We start from the raw sequence: 17,050 nt of genomic DNA on the forward strand, positions 1-17,050 counted from the left end.
ATATTCATAAGATTTAAAATAATTAAAATTAAAACAAATATTTATTTTGAAAAATATTATATTAATTTTTATCCCAAAATAATTAAATTTTAAACAGTTTGGTACAAACCAACAAGACTTAGCCTCGAAAAACTAGGTGTGCAATCATGTGACCAAACGGAAGGGCCAACGCCCATGTCAACACACAAGGCTACAATATCACCCGCTAACCGAGCATCCAAGTGACTCATCGCGCGTCCGCGACCAAAGCTTCATATTACTCCTCGCGACGTATGGATAACGACATCCACTTTTTTTGAGAATGAACTTCAACATCATCATTTCTTAACCAAAACAGATGAGTCAAGAAATGACATTTGTCCTAAATTACACTGAGTTAGCCACTTGCTTGGCTCATGCCTACTACAAATAGGTCCTCCAATTGAAGACGAAGAGAACAAGCCCCAAGTTTAAGCCTTCAATCCTATTCCACCCAATATCGTCATTAAGATTTACTCCAAACTTTTTTAGTTTTAGAAAATTTTAAAGAAACTTTAAAACTCGATTCTGGCTTAGCCAAAAGTTTCAAGAACTTTCTAGGAATGCACGTTATGTACAAAAATCGAATTTTATATATCTTAAGTTCACGTGTTCTTTAATACTATATGCTTCTTCAATTTTTTTTTATTTGAATTTGATCCCAAGATCATTTATAAGTTTATATCGAAACAAAAAGAATAATCAACCTAAATAAAATACATAATTCTAATGTTAAAATTTAAAAAAAATGAATCTCTTTTCTTGTGCTCTAGTCCAAGAATGGTGACTCAATGAACTTCTCAATCATAAATGATGTTGGGAATATTTTGAGACCAATTCCGAGTGATTTGATGTTTTGAGAACATTATTATATGTCTTATTGTAGTTATCTGCTATTTTCTGAGCTAATTTCTGATATCAATTGCTCATTTTAGAACATTCTATCTCAATAGCTTGAACATGAAAATACTTTTTGTATCTTGATCCAGATCTAGCTCCACATGTGTTTGGCTGAATACACCTGAAATCACAACCTTAGATTATTAAATTGGCATTAATAAAAGTTTGTTAAACACTTTGAAATGAAACCTATTACTTCTAGTTACATCCATAATCACTTATGTATTTAACATTTTTTTTCATCATTCTTGGATCACTTTTACTATTTCTTAATGGCTTTTATTCTTGCTCCAAAACATTCTGCAGTTCCTATCCTTCCAAATCTCATAACTACATGTTGCAAACTTATACTTGTAAAGATTTGAAAAGAAATTATTTCCCTTAGTTCTCAGGATCATTCACACCTTAATCGGGGACATGATTTTAAGAGTTCTGATATATAGCCTATATCCTCCTTAATATGATTCCATTTCTTAGTGTTAACCATTAATCTACATACACTTGATCCAAAATTTAAAATTGTAAGGACATTTAAAGAAATTGTGGAAGATCGAGCAATTCTATGTCTTTGTCTTGTTAAAGGTGTATCTGGATTTAGACCCAATGATTGAAAATACCAATGATGTATTTTTCTACCAAGATTTGCTTGAGTTCTTCCCTATCTGCAAATGCATAAGATTTTTTTTTTTTTATTATAAAATGCTGAGTTCTGTTTTTAAATTAAAGTGCGGTTAATCCCCGCAAGTTAATTATATAACCCGCAAACACACTTAACCATTTAATCAGGTGCATAACTTGTCGTATGATAGACTCGAATCCAGGACCTCAATGAGACTGTGAATATTCATCTATGATAGAAGAGGAGACGAATATGCATTTTTTTTAACGTGAGTGAAATTATGTTTTAGAATAGGAATTAGGAAATAACACAAAAAATCATATTTATGGTTGTATTTGAGGTGGTTTCAATTTAATTTAAAATGGATTCTCATTCAATATTTAATATTATAATTATTTATTTTTTGTAATGGAATTTATTAGGTTCTCCTATCCACTACCGAACAACCTTTAAATAGATTTATCTAGCTAAACGTGTTATTTTAATGATCAATTTGAGTCTTAGAAGTAATAAAAGTCTATGATTACATGAAAAAGTTCAATTAATGTATTAACTTATATAATTCTACTTGATTTTAAACTATTGTTTTTTACATATCTGTTTTTTATACTTTAATAAGTTCAATCTTATAACTTATTAAAAAAAGTATATAAATATTATCTTATTTATATTGGAATCAATGATCAATCTAAATATAAGATTTAGAAGGCTGATTATGATATTTTTTAGGGAAGAATACCCTATTTATAATAATTAGTTTAATATTATATTAAAATAACCTTAATAATCTACATATTTATAAACTTATTAGTTAAACTTGTGATAAATTAAAGTTGAAATTTAGAAAAAATAATGTCAAATGAGTGTTAGTTGTAAATTATTATTTCTACATATTGAAAGGTTGTTTAGTATTTATCATAAATATTTAATAATTACAAGACAGTTTGGCCGAGCGGTCTAAGGCGCCAGATTTAGGCTCTGGTCCGAAAGGGCGTGGGTTCAAATCCCACAGCTGTCAATTTTTTATTTTATTTTAATATACTCTTTTTTTTTCCAACAAAAATAAGCTATAGAGTGAATATTGAGTTAGCTAAACAAAAATATTTTTCTTTATTAGATTAATTTTGTATGTCAATTTTTATTTTTATTTTAATATACTAATTTTTTTCAACAAAAATAAGCTATAGAGTGAATATTGAGTTAGCTAAACATAAAAGATTTATCTTTATTTGATTAATTTTGTTTGCTCCAATCAGTTTATTATACAAGTTATTTTATACTTTCAAGAAGAAAAAAACTCATTCATTAGCATATATAAACATAAATGAATCTATTAAACTGATCATGTCCCCTTTCAACCTCCACCGCCACCTCCACAACCACCACCACCGCCTCCACAACCTCCGCCGCCTCCACAACCTCCGCCACCGCCAGTATAACCTGCACCATATCGTTTTTTGCGACCAGATTTTTGGCCACATGCAAATATAACCATTGATATAATCGAAAGAGATACCACAACCATGCATATAAGCATGAAGCCACTGCTAATGCTAGATCCCCCAACTGATGAAAAACCGCGACCACGAAAATCAATAAGTTGTCGAACCATTATTATTAATTCTTCAATCTACCTTCCTCGATCTCTATAGCTATTGATTGCAAGCATGAACTTATATACAAAATGATAGCCGAAATATGGCTAGAAATTTCATTGTTCTTGACCTTCCAATATTAATTAATTAATTATAAGAATGAAATGTACATTGGATGGAACCTACGTTATACCTTCGTGCCTTCCACATTGCTTAAAGAATGAAAAGTCAAATTAGATCGATCAGAAAATTTGTCAAACATCTACATTAAAAAAATGTAATAAAATAAAATAGTATCTAGTCAAAGCATCTTAGTCTTGTTAAAAAATAATGTATTTCAGAAAAATATAAAATTAATATATATTGAAAAATTAATTTGATAAATAAAATAAAATATATATTTGATTAATAATGAGTTGAATGTTAAAACTAATAAATATATACAAATAACCTAAATGAATCTCAATCCATTTTCATTAACTGTTATAATAGATAAGTAGGGATGAATTCTAGTCATCAAAATTAGGTTAAATAGAGTGAATTATTGAAAAATAATTTGATTTGATTTGATTTCATTATAGGAAAGATTGAGTTATCAATATGTGTAAATGTATATATATATAATAAATTTGTATTATAAAAAGTTTAATTGATAATTTTAAATTATATAATTTGATAATGTGACCTAAAATGTAATGATAAATAATTTTAAATAACCAATATAATATCATAATTAATAATATTAACATAACAAAAATATATTATAAATTCATAATAATATATTTTTTTTTTTTGACAATGATACATGTGATTTGGGTTGCAAGCAAATGATTCAAGTGGAGGCTATATCTAGTCCTGGTTACTAAAGCAATCAAATTTGATTCGGTCTTGTTTTGAGTTAATTATCAATAAACCAATTATATTATTTAATTAATAAATGATTGTTTAATTTTTAATTAATTGTTTATCGTATCTCTCTTGTATTTATTTTCTTTAATATATTTGTCCAAACTTGTGTGTCTAAAATATTTTATTGAATTGTTTTTGCTATGTATCAATATTTTTTATCACAATCTTGCAACACACAAGACTATTATATATATTAAACTTAAATAATATTTGTTTGTTTTGTCAATTGTATATTTTTTATTATTTAAAAAGTGATCAATGTATTATGAAATAATATATATATATATATATATATTAAAATAATATGTATTATATAAAAGATAAGCCATCTAAATACAAAGAAATTAAGAATTACATAAAAAAAAATGAGAAAACAAATATCAAAATAGACCAAATAAACCGATAGATTAAAAAATAGAAAATTCTAAAAACAAAGAAGAAGTTATGAACTCCCAAAACCAACTTAATAAAATTTGGAAAAGGAATCTTAGAATAACAATTGTGTTATGATAATATACATAACTCAAATTATATTAATAAATATTATATATATATATATATATATATATATATATATATATATGAACTCCCAAAACCAACTTAATAAAATTTGGAGAAGGAATCTTAGAATAACAATTGTGTTATGATAATATACATAACTCAAATTATATTAATAAATATTATATATATATATATATATATGATATATTTTTAACATATTTTTATATAGAGAAATATAAATAAAAGACTCACATGACTAGACTTAACAGTTTAAATTTTTTATATGAGTCATGAAATTATTTCATAACTTTTAAGAGAGCAATATCATGAATGACTCAGCAATCCAAATTGAATAAACAAACTACTAATTATTCCTTACAAACTTTATTTATTTAAGGTTATAAAAGATTATTTAGTTAAAAAAACAGTAACGGAGTAATAAATTTAGACTATTTTAACTTTAATTTTAAAAATTAATTTTATCATTTTATTAAGTTGAAATGATTTCTCCTAAAATCAAGTAAGTATTATCGGAGCTAGCTGGAAAGAACGAATCATTTGTTTTTTTTTATAAAATTAGTGGTCTAGTTGAAAGAATTAAGATATTAAGAATAACCTATTTTATGTCACATTAATCTTCTAATCTTTCTTAATTCATCAACTAACTATGTAAAGTCAACTAAAAAATTAACTAGTATCTTGCGACGACTTAGGTAGACATAGTTCGTTAATACAATGTACTTCACATTTTCTACCGTGAAAATGAACTAAGTTATTAACTTTCTATCTCAAAACATTCTTTCAAGTGCCTATAATATAGGTGAAGATGCTGGAATAAAGGGGCAAGAGCTTGAAATATCTTAAATCGCCACGCCAAATAATTGTATTCGATGTATTAGGTTTAAGCAAGATTTCACTGAAAAATTGTGAAGAGGTTAACTTATTTTAATGAATCCAATGATTCTGGACAATTTCCGAACTCTAATAAGGAATGGAGAATCTAATAGTCTTGGCAAACACACTTCTGTATCCATGTAAGGATGGCTATTGGAGGGAAACTAAGGTCCTACGAATCCGAACTCTCAAACCGGAGTGAAAGAACCAAATCACTTAAAAGGAGTATTCACCTTCATCAGTGCGGCTAAGCTTTGAACAAGACTAACGAGAAAGAAGATTCTTAGCTACTTAGACTTGTAAGACAAGAGCGATTATCGAGACTAAAAAAAGAACAAAAAGAACATCTATATGTCTCCGCGCGTAGAATAAAGAAGACAAAGTATAAAAATAAGGGATTAAGTTAGATACGTAAATAGTAACTAGACTTCGTGGTTAATCACGATTAAGTCAACCTTCGCTTCTTTGTAAATAAATTTCATTCCAACATCTTTAAGTTCAAATAAGCTTATAATATGTGGAAATTAACGTTCAAACCATTAATTATTAACTTAATTATAATCATAACATAATTCACACTTTATAATATCTTATTATAAAACATGTAGAGATTATTGTTACAAACATACCTATGTTTAGTGTTTTGTGATTAAAGGGCTATCACACATTCATATATACAAGTTTTCCACATCTAACATCAACACACATAGTATATATTGACATATTTAAAATATGCAAATTTATATAATCACAAAGGATTAATATAATCCAACTCGATCTTTCAACCTCCACAACCTCCGCAACCTCCACAACCACCGCCACCACCGTCACCACCGTCACCATCACCACCGTCACCGCAACCATCACATCCAGGGAAACACCCACAACCACCATCATCACCACCACCACCTCCACCTCCACCTGCATCTGCACCGCCAACTCCTCCGCTCCTAGTAATGTTGCCACCGCCGACTCCACCTCCAACAGGTTGATTATTATTGCCTTCTTTTTCGTCAAAAGGATAGTTAGCTTCAACACATACAAATATGACCATTGATATAATAGAAACAGATACCACAATCATCACTAAAAAGAATAACCCATTTTCAGATGATCCTATTGATGAAAGATCACTATTAATGTTACCAACATGATCAATTATAATTTGTCGCACCATTTTTATTATTATTAATGTTGATAGAACTTTTGACAAAAAACCCTAATGAATACAAGGATTTATAGACAAAGATATATGATCAGTCTTATAAAGAGTTTTAATATATATGATAGCCCGAAATATGTCTGGAAATTTCTTTGGTCTCATCCAGCAAACCATAGATTAATTATGCATTCCACAAAGAATAACATAAAATAATATGTAAATTCAGTAATTAATTATAAAAATATTGTTATAACTTGATTTATATTAGCTAATTTTTCCACTTTACAATGTGATTAATTTCATAGGGGTCAATATAAAAATAATAGTCTCATTTTTCTTAAATTTCTTATATGTAGAATGATATAATATTGGTCTACATAAAATTTTGTATTTATTGTATTTTAATGATTTAATGAATATTCTTATGGCAAAAGATTCTTTATTAAGTATGTTTTAAATATTTTTCAAACAAAAACGAGGAATGATGAAAAAATCTTTTTTTAAAAAATCTCTTATGTTTGATTATCATTTTATATGACACTTGTTGGGATATATTTAATTTGAAATGGCTAATTTATTTAGTTTGACATATTATTATAAGTAAGCTCTAGGAAATTAACATAGAGAAATGGTGCACATGAATTGGTAAGCCATTAGTATTAATTAATATACCATGAAATTAACATTTAACAAATCTTTACTAAACCAAGCACGCTAAGAGGAAGAATGATTCAATAATTAAAATAATTAATTCTTGACTTGACTTGACTTGTAACAAATTAATAAGAGTAAAAAAAAATCAAATTAAGTTATCATACAAACTATGAACCTTTTTTTAAATAGTTTACAAAGACTTGAATTCGACATTAAACTTGTGGTGAATTTTACGCTTTAAAATTAAGAACCATAAAATTGAATAAATTTTCACATTTCATGACTTAAATTGAATCATTTTAAGAACTCCAATCAAATTAATTAAACAATCACATATATATAAGATGATACACAAAATTTAGCATGCCTTACCATAGGGTTAACAATTATATAAATGAATTAAATACAAAAGGATGGTTTAAAAAAAATACTTATTTAGAAAAGAAAATTAATATATTCACGTCCTTCTTTCTCATCAGAAAATAAAATGCTTATAAAATATTTATCAAGTTAAAATTAAGAAAAATGAGTTTGTAAAGTTCAACAATAACAATTTAAATTTGTGTACCATATTATATATTTATTAAAACTTCAATTTATTTTACACCTTAATTACCATAAAGTGTATCTTAATTTGTTTGATCCTTTTACATTTTTTTTTTTAAAAACAAACTTGCATTAATAAAAATAAGAGTCAAACATTGAGAATTTGTTTTTTGGGTTGGAATATTAGTTGAAAGAGAATTATATTTAATATCTAGTAATACAAAAATATAATTAGCAGTTGATGTATAAAACCATCTCCAATTGAAAAATTCATTTTCAAACTCATTTTGTGTAAATGCCACATCAAACAGTAATTCTACTCCAACTGAAAAATACATTTTCAAACCCAAAAGAATATTCTTATAATATTCTTTCTTACATCAATTTTTATAACTTTTTAATATCACCTATATCTTTTACAAACTTATAAATTACACCACAATATTATAATATCATCCAAATATTTTAAACTTAAATATAAATTAATTATAAAAATTTATTAAAAATTCAAAAATTACAATACATGAACAAAAAAAATACATATGAGATTGAAATAAAAAAGAGCGCAACAAGTCCAATCAAATGCATTTCAAACTGATACATTTGGTCAATATTTCAATGATATTGGAGGAAACAATGCGGATTTGCCATATTATTAAATATTAGTTGTTTGTTTCATAATTTGTATGTGTATTTTTATTTTGTTGTATTGATGTATTATTTTAATTTATGAAGAACTTTGTATTTTGTGTATTATTGTAATGTATTTGGTAATTTTTATAATTATATATAATATATATATATATATAAGTAATTTTTTTTAATATTATTATAATTTTTTTAAATTATATTATAAATTTATGTTATATAAAAAATATTATATAAATTAAATTAATAATTATATAAATAAACTTAATATAAAATATAAGATAAAAATAAAATATAAATAAATAAAACATATAAATAAATAAAACATATAAACAAATTAAAATATAAATAAATTAAAATATAAATAAAATATATAAATTAATTATATAAATAAGTTTAATATATAAAATTGATGAAATAAAAGTTCAAGGGTTAAAAAGTAAAAAAAAATTATATATATGCGATCTACTACAGGAACAACGCATATATGCAGTATTTGGAGAGGGAGTATGGGATATCCCATTTCTGGTTTCCGTTTTGCGTACTATTGGAGCTGCTGATCCCATTTTGGGTTTCATTTTGCAGCTCCATTGGAGATGCTCTAAGCATATATGCATTAATTACACAATAGAGGGCTTCGAAAAGAATAAGATCGGGAGCATTTATTATTCTTGTTCCGTTTTACTTCGGAGATTTTTTTTACTATTACTCTTATCTTGCCTCATGACATTGTTTATATCATATTTTTTAAAATAATATATTTTTTCTACGTAAAATTATTTAAAAATGTTTTTATAATATATTAAAAATCCATATTAATATAAAATAATAAACTTAAATCTTTTATAAAATATGAATAATAGATAAGGATATATATACGATTTATATATTTAATTGTATTTATTATTTTTCTTGGAGAATCAGGGTAGAAGACACGAATATCATCTTTGCCCCCATCTCTGGTTATTTATATGTCAAACCACCTCGAATAAGAAAATTTAGATCGAAAATCGCGGAACAAATCATAATTCTCATCCCCTAATGGTATCTTTTAATTTCAAAATTGTGTTTTGGGTTGGACACGAAACACAATCTTAAGACCACGCCTAACGGGATAGAACCCATCGTTCTAAACTTAAAATAATAAATAATAATAATTTAACCTTGTCAATAATTCTGAACGGCTTTTAATGAAAATTTTCGGATAATTGAATAAAAAAGAAAAAAAATGCACAATGAAGGGAATGGATAAAAGAAAACAATAAAAAAAAAATGGTTCGTGATCAAATTACGTGACAATAAGCAAGGTGTTGATATTGCTTCGGATACTTCAATAAATATTAATCAAAATTATTTGACCTAAGCTTAAAGGTACCATGTAACACTGATTTGTTTAATAGAAAACTAAATAAAAAGTTATTTATTACATATTAACTCACCAATTTTATATTTATTTTTTATTCTACGTATATTTAAAATTGAGATTTTATTTAAAATCGTTGGATAATTGTAAACTCGTAAAACAGATAGTTTACTTAAATTCGTAAAATTTAATTTTAAAAAAACATTAATTATATATAATACATTAACAATTTACAAAATTATATATATTTAAATTTAAAATTAATTAAAAATAATAATAAATAATTATACTACAAAATTAATTAAAATAATAATAAATAAATGAAATTATAAAAAAAAGTTATACTACAAAATTAATTATATTAGTTTATTTATTTTTAATAAATAATAACTTTATTTTAATTCATAAATATAAATTAATGGTTAATATAAAATAAAATAAAATTTAAAACTGAAACTATTTATAAAATCGTTTAATCTTAATATTCTCAATTTAAAAGATTAAGAGTTTAATTTAAATAGACTATTATTTAACCTTTCTTTAAAATTTTAAAATTGTAAAATATTAATCAAAATTTTAATATATATTTTTCTAAAAAAACTGGGCCACTCCTTGTTTCCAAGTTGGACTAAAATGTCATGCCTAACTTTGGCAATCCTTTGCGAGGCCGTGCTTAGTCCAATTGGATGATTTTCGGCCCGCCAAATAAAAGATTTTTTTGTTTTTTATTTATTTAATTATTTAAATTTATTTATCCCCACAAAAGTAGTTCGGTAAAAAGAGTCTACCTAAGATATCAAAATATTACGGGGTGATTCTCAGAATCTCAGCGGAAGTGGAGGATCATGAATGTGGTATGTCATTCTACAATTTATTGTTATATTTATTTTTATGTTTTGATCATATTTTTGTTTCTATTTGAGTCTTATTCTTATTCTTAAAAAAAAAAATAAAAGACATAAAAATACAAATATTTATGAGTTATTCAGAAAATATTAAATATGATGTCAAATTAAATAGTTGTAATGGATGTCACAAGATGTTAATCAACACAAATGTTTTTTTTACAAGTAACCTATCAATATCATATTTATTCATCAATAACGAATTTTGGTATTTTTTTATTTGGTTAAATTACTATCTCTAAAGATTAACATTGATAGTAGTTAAACTTGTCGCTATTTTTTTAATTTTTCTATTGATAATCCTTTCCAATCATCACTATTGCTTCCAAGACTATAAGAAATATTTAGTAAAATATTTTAGTAAACTGAACAAATCAACTGAAGAATCAATTCCTATTAGTCAAATTTTTCTATTTTTATTTTAAATCACTTTAAGCGTTCTCCACCACTTTGTATGGTTTAATAATATGACAATTTAGGGTTTAAAACACTTTAAGTGGTTCTCCACCACTTTGTATTATTTAATCATAACAATTTTAGGTTTGTTTACTCTATTTCAAATTATGTATTATTTAAATTAGTCTAATATTAACATTTTTGTAACCTATATCTTATTAGTTTGTATAAAATGACATTAAAAATACAATATTTAATGTTTGCAGAGGTCTTGTGGCTATCATTTGGTTAATTTACTCAGGGACATCGGAATTAATAATGAAAAAACGTTTCAATTTAAAAAAAAAAAATATTAACTAATTCCCAGTAAACTCTAAATAATAATTAAGATAAGGAAATGAGACACGGTCAAGGGAATAATTGATTCGGTAAAATAACCTTTATTCTTGTTTGATTGGTTTATTTTATAATTAAAATTAATATTATTAAATGTTATCTTATATATTCTCTTCAACTCTAACATTCAACTTATTAACTTAAATATTACAATACATTTTAAGTATTTTAAAAATAAAAAAAATATTTTTTAAAATTAACACCAATCAATTTTTAAAAGATATTGTTCACATGTGGAACCAAATGTGCCCAAATCAACCGCCGCCGCCACCACCACAACCGCCTCCACCACCACAACCGCCACCTCCTCCGTCACCGCCTCCGCCGTCACCCCCGCCACCACTGCAAATGTCACCGCAACAACCGCAATCAACGCCACCAGCATCATCACGTTTTTTGCGACGACCAGAAGATGAATCGTCGTCGCTGCCACATGCAAATATAACCATTGATATAATAGAAAGAGATATCACAATCATGCACAATAAGAGGAACCCGCTTCCAAATGTACCAACAGATGAAAGACTATTATCAACACTATCACCAATGATAAACTTTCGCACCATTTTTAATCTTCAACCTCTATAAAATGAACTTTTATTGATAGTTTGGAAAACCTCAAATGGATGCATCAATATTTATATACCCAGCCCACAAGAGTACTTTGAATATTCATTCTTTGTTGTTTTTTTCAACTAATTTCTAATATATATTTTATTTAAGTGTGAAATCATTTTATGAATAGGTGTCACAAAGAATTTGACTCCATAAAAAAAATCTTCATTGTAATGGTCACATCATAGAAGTCAACATAAATCCCGTCTATCTTCTTAGAAACTTCACTATTTTAGTGATTTTTTATAAATAGTATATATTAATAAATAAATGTTCTTAAAAAGAATATATTTTTTCTTCTTGATCCTTCCTATAGCATATTTTTTCTTCTTGATCCTTCCTATAGCGGTTTAGTATACGAGAGTTTTATTTTATCACTTAGATTTGAGTTGATGTTGTATTTTTTGGGGTCGACACCATTTTTAGTCAAATCGGATTTGTCGTCTCAGAAATTTGTAATCTGAACCATACTCTCAACTCTTGGTGAGTCGTTTGCTGTTTATACTTTCCGATTGTTTTTAGTGATATTGAGGTTGTGTCGTCATTCTTCTACAGCAAATAAAATGAAATTGTCAAAATTTAAAGTTAATTCTCAATTGTTCAATAATGACTTATTTGAAATTTCATGTGTAGACTGTGTTACATGTAAACTAACTTAATTTATATAAGTTCCTCATTGTTTTATCATATATGGTCATATTATCATTTATCATAATTTGTTTCCACATTGTTTACTAACCCAAGATAACGTGATAGGGATAATTTGGGATAATTTAGTCTGATGGCAGGTTCTATTATTTTAAAAAAAATAATTAAATTTTTGGATTTTTTATTTGTTCATAGTTTGGTTAAGCTTCTCTAGTTAGGTTTTGGCTAGCTATAAAGAATTAGTACAGGTTTAATAAGAGTTTTGGTTAAAAGAAAGAGTTTTGGTCTCATTTTCACGCCTTACAGTTTTTGGTCTAATATTGCATTTTTCGGACCAGACTCGTTAGGGCCTCTATCGTTTGAATGATGCCTTCGAATTGATGTCAAAGTACTCCTCATGTCACGATGAATATTTTCATCTGTTCAAATATTTCGAAGGTGGATGCCGAATACAGGGATTCCCAAAAGCCCTTGTTTGACGTTACTGTTCTGGTTAGGGGTGGAAGATGAAGCTGTGCACCGCACCTGTGACCGAGGCCCGCTCCCGCACCGCGTCCAATGCCGTGAACCACCCTGTGACCCGACCTAATGACTTTAAGACCTATTACTTTTCAATTTAATTTAATTGTATTATTTTGTTGTTTAATGCGTCTTAATAATTTTTATAAAATCCAGAAAAGTAAAAATATTGTTAAAATAATATATTTAACAAAATATAAAAAATTGCATTTTGCTTAGTGTCTTTTTGGCTCTTTATTGAACATTTGATTTTATTTATCTATAATTTGACGACTTTAAAAATTCCAAAAAATAAATCACAATTGATTATTTATAATTATAAAATTAATTTGTATGTATAATTAATTTTAATTCCTTTTTTTAATTTATTTTTTCAATTTTCCATAATCAATGCACTATTTTTATTTGTTATAAATAGTTTTTGTTATCCTCATATTTAAGTTAGGGCATAAATTAATTATTTTAGATGGATTAGAACTTAACAAAATAATGGATTAAAAAGTGTATAAGTATTTAAAAAAAATAATTGACAAAGTATTTAGAGTATAAAACAGTATAATTTTTATGGGAACTTAGATTATTTTTCCAAAGGCATTAGTGTTTTACACGTTAAATTATTTATTTTCATAATTTTGTGAAAAAAAAATATGTGCAGACCAATAACATCTAAAGAATTTGTCAAAGCTTTGATTGATTTAATATATTATTTTAAAATTTGAATGAGTTTATTTATTTATTTAAATATGATATCTTAATAAAACATATTAAAAATTTATAAACGTATACAATTAGTCAATGCTCAAATGTTTTATTTATAATCCTCCTTAAACAACTTTGAACTACCTTGTTAAACAAACCTTTTAATGGGTTACGTTTGGAGAGCGGTCATTATTTGTATCTGTATTGTTTGTGCCTCTTCAAACTGACCACAAATAAAGCATATAGAATACTGTTTTTTACAAATAAATAATTGTTTTATTTTATATATATATATATATATATATATATATATATATATATATATATATATATATATATATATATATAGAAAAGTGAATTATAGTATTTTCTTCCAAAATTGTTCCACACCAATAAAGAATTTGACTACAGAGGGATTTAAAGTTATACAAACTTACAAGAAGGCAAGGGCACGCCGTGGTTTTGCCCAGTCGTGTCGTGTCTGAACACGCCTTATGCCTAACTAGCCGTGCTTGTAGTGTTCCTATTTTTCGTATAACTCCTTCAAGCACAATATAACACATAAATGTATAGTTTGACAAGTTAAAACAATTGTTTGACCGAAACTCAACTGTAAAATTATTATAAAACTAATGAGGGTGAGAGATTTTAAAGTACGGATCATCACGTGGTTTGAGTTTTTTTTTATATATACATTCTTCTTTTTCAGAAAAATCTCAAATTTAAACATTATTAAAATGATTTGTATTATATTAATAATTTATTTATCTTATCTCACAAATAGGACAAAGAAATACAATTCCACGAGTCTTATCCATTAACATAGAAATTTCTTCAAACAAAACCAATTAATTTTCTTACTCAAAAAAATACTTCTCAAGAATGGTATCCGTACAAAATATTTGTAATTTATAATCCTCCCAAATTCTCTGGTTTTATCCGTCCATTGTATTTTGGGTCCATTGTATTTTGGGTAAATCAATTTCTCAAGTTTCATTAAACAACTAAATATAAATGCATGGTATTATTAATAGAAACAAAATAATTAGAATATTTTATGATAATTATACTTCAGACCTTTCATAATTTACATATAATTTTTACCACTAAAGGTATTATAAATTTATAATAAGTAATAATATTTATAATAGAATATAATATTATCTTTTAATAAGTAATTAGTTCTAATTAATTCAAATAAAGAGTTATATATATAAAATTAATTTATGAATAATACAAAATAACATCTATATAAATTAAAATAACTAAATTAGAACCTAGATATTAAATAGTGACAAATTTATAAATATTAAAATTCAAATGAATAAGAATCAACCATTTTAATTTTTTTTAGTACTCGAAATGAGAACTCGTTTGAGTTCTATAACGATGAGTGAAAAAATAGAGTAAACGAAACAAACGAATCATTCGATACTGGAAGAATCTCTACCAAATATTCTGAATGATAATAAAATTTATCTTTATCCGTGAGTTGGTAAACAATGCCGAAAAATATTTTGTCAAATGATAACTAACCATCTACGTATACGGTAAACAAAAAAGAAAAACTTAAAATTTAGAAAATTCATCTCATTTGCGGCTAATAAAATGATTTACAAAGACTTGAAAAATCATTAATAAGACAATTATTTGGTATAAATAGTAAACGACTCACTAAAAACTGGGAATATTATTTGAATTGTAAAAGTTTGGGACGAAAATTTTGATTCAAATAATTAAGAGGTTAGAATTAACAAAAATATAAATCAACTCAAATCTGAATGTTGAAAAATAATAAATAAATAATACAATTTTGTTTTACTTAATGTGAATTCTTTAGTGATATATTTAATTATTTTTAATATTATAATAATTGGGCAATATATCAGTTTTTTTAATAGACTATAATTAATTAAGATAGAGTAATGATACTATCAAATAACAAATCCTTACAAATTTAATTTTATTTCATTTCAATCATAGAAAACTAACACTATTCATTATAAATATGTCTCTTAGGAGAGACTTATTTCATTCAAATAATTTATAAAAGTCTTAGATATATAATTCTGCCTTAATTTCTTAATATTAACCATATTCACTAATATGATATATTAATTAAGACAAAGGAACAATGTCCCATATGTGCAATCAAATGTCCCCTTTTAACAACCTCCGCCACCTCCCCCACCACAACCGCCTCCCCCGCCACCACAACCTCCACCGTCGGTGCCACAGCCGCCGCCACCGCCGCCATATTTTTTTCGACCAGATGATGAATTATCGTCACCACATACAAATATGACCATTGATATAATAGAAATAGATGCCACAATCATACACAATAACAAGATCCCGGTTCCAAAGGCACCAACTGATGAAACACCAACACTATCACCAATTATAAGATGTCTTGCCATTTTTAATCTTTAACTTCTCTCTAATATAATATTTGAAAAAAAAAACAAATGGACGCTAGAATATTTATATACAAAGATATGCACACCCAACCCACAAGAGTATACTTTGAATATTCATACCTAGAAATGTGGCTGCAATTTCTCTTTGTCTTTGTGATTTTTTTCAACTAATTTATAATATATATTTTATTTAAATCTTAAATCATTTAATTAATCATGTGGTCACAACTCTACAAAAAAAAAAAATATCTACAAATCAAAACCATTAATTTTCTTAGTCAAAAAAATACTTCTCAAGAATGGTATCCGTACAAAATATTTGTAATTTAGAATCCTCCCAAATTCTCTGGTTTTATCCGTCCATTGTATTTTGGGTATATCAATTTCTCAAGTTTCATTAAACAACTAAATATATATGCATGGTATTATTAATAGAAACAAAATAATTAGAATATTTTATAATAATTATACTCCAGACCTTCATAATTTACATATAATTTTTACCACTAAAGGTATTATAAATTTATAATAAGTTATAATATTTATAATAGAAAATAATATTATCTTTTAATAAGTAATTAGTTCTAATTAATTCAAATAAAGAGTTATATATATAATATTAATTTGTGAATAATACAAAATA

The 17,050-nt window shown here is 25.8% G+C and overlaps 2 protein-coding genes and 1 non-coding gene across 3 annotated transcripts; 1 reads left to right on the plus strand and 2 right to left on the minus strand.

The window, feature by feature from the left end:
* The first annotated feature begins 2,475 nt into the window (after nucleotides 1-2,475).
* Nucleotides 2,476-2,555, plus strand: TRNAL-UAG. The gene has a single exon. It is a non-coding gene; the product is annotated as a tRNA-Leu (tRNA).
* A 3,662-nt stretch (nucleotides 2,556-6,217) lies between these two features.
* LOC124929970 (glycine-rich cell wall structural protein 1.0-like) lies at nucleotides 6,218-6,613 on the minus strand. The gene has a single exon (XM_047470345.1). The coding sequence runs from the start codon at nucleotides 6,611-6,613 to the stop codon at nucleotides 6,218-6,220; it is 396 nt and encodes a 131-aa protein (XP_047326301.1).
* A 5,147-nt stretch (nucleotides 6,614-11,760) lies between these two features.
* Nucleotides 11,761-12,093, minus strand: LOC124928804 (glycine-rich cell wall structural protein 1-like). Its single transcript, XM_047469051.1, has one exon. The coding sequence runs from the start codon at nucleotides 12,070-12,072 to the stop codon at nucleotides 11,761-11,763; it is 312 nt and encodes a 103-aa protein (XP_047325007.1). The 5' UTR covers nucleotides 12,073-12,093.
* Nucleotides 12,094-17,050: the final 4,957 nt, after the last annotated feature.

The sequence above is a fragment of the Impatiens glandulifera genome, chromosome 3 (genome assembly GCF_907164915.1).
Source record: "Impatiens glandulifera chromosome 3, dImpGla2.1, whole genome shotgun sequence".
NCBI lineage: Eukaryota > Viridiplantae > Streptophyta > Magnoliopsida > Ericales > Balsaminaceae > Impatiens > Impatiens glandulifera.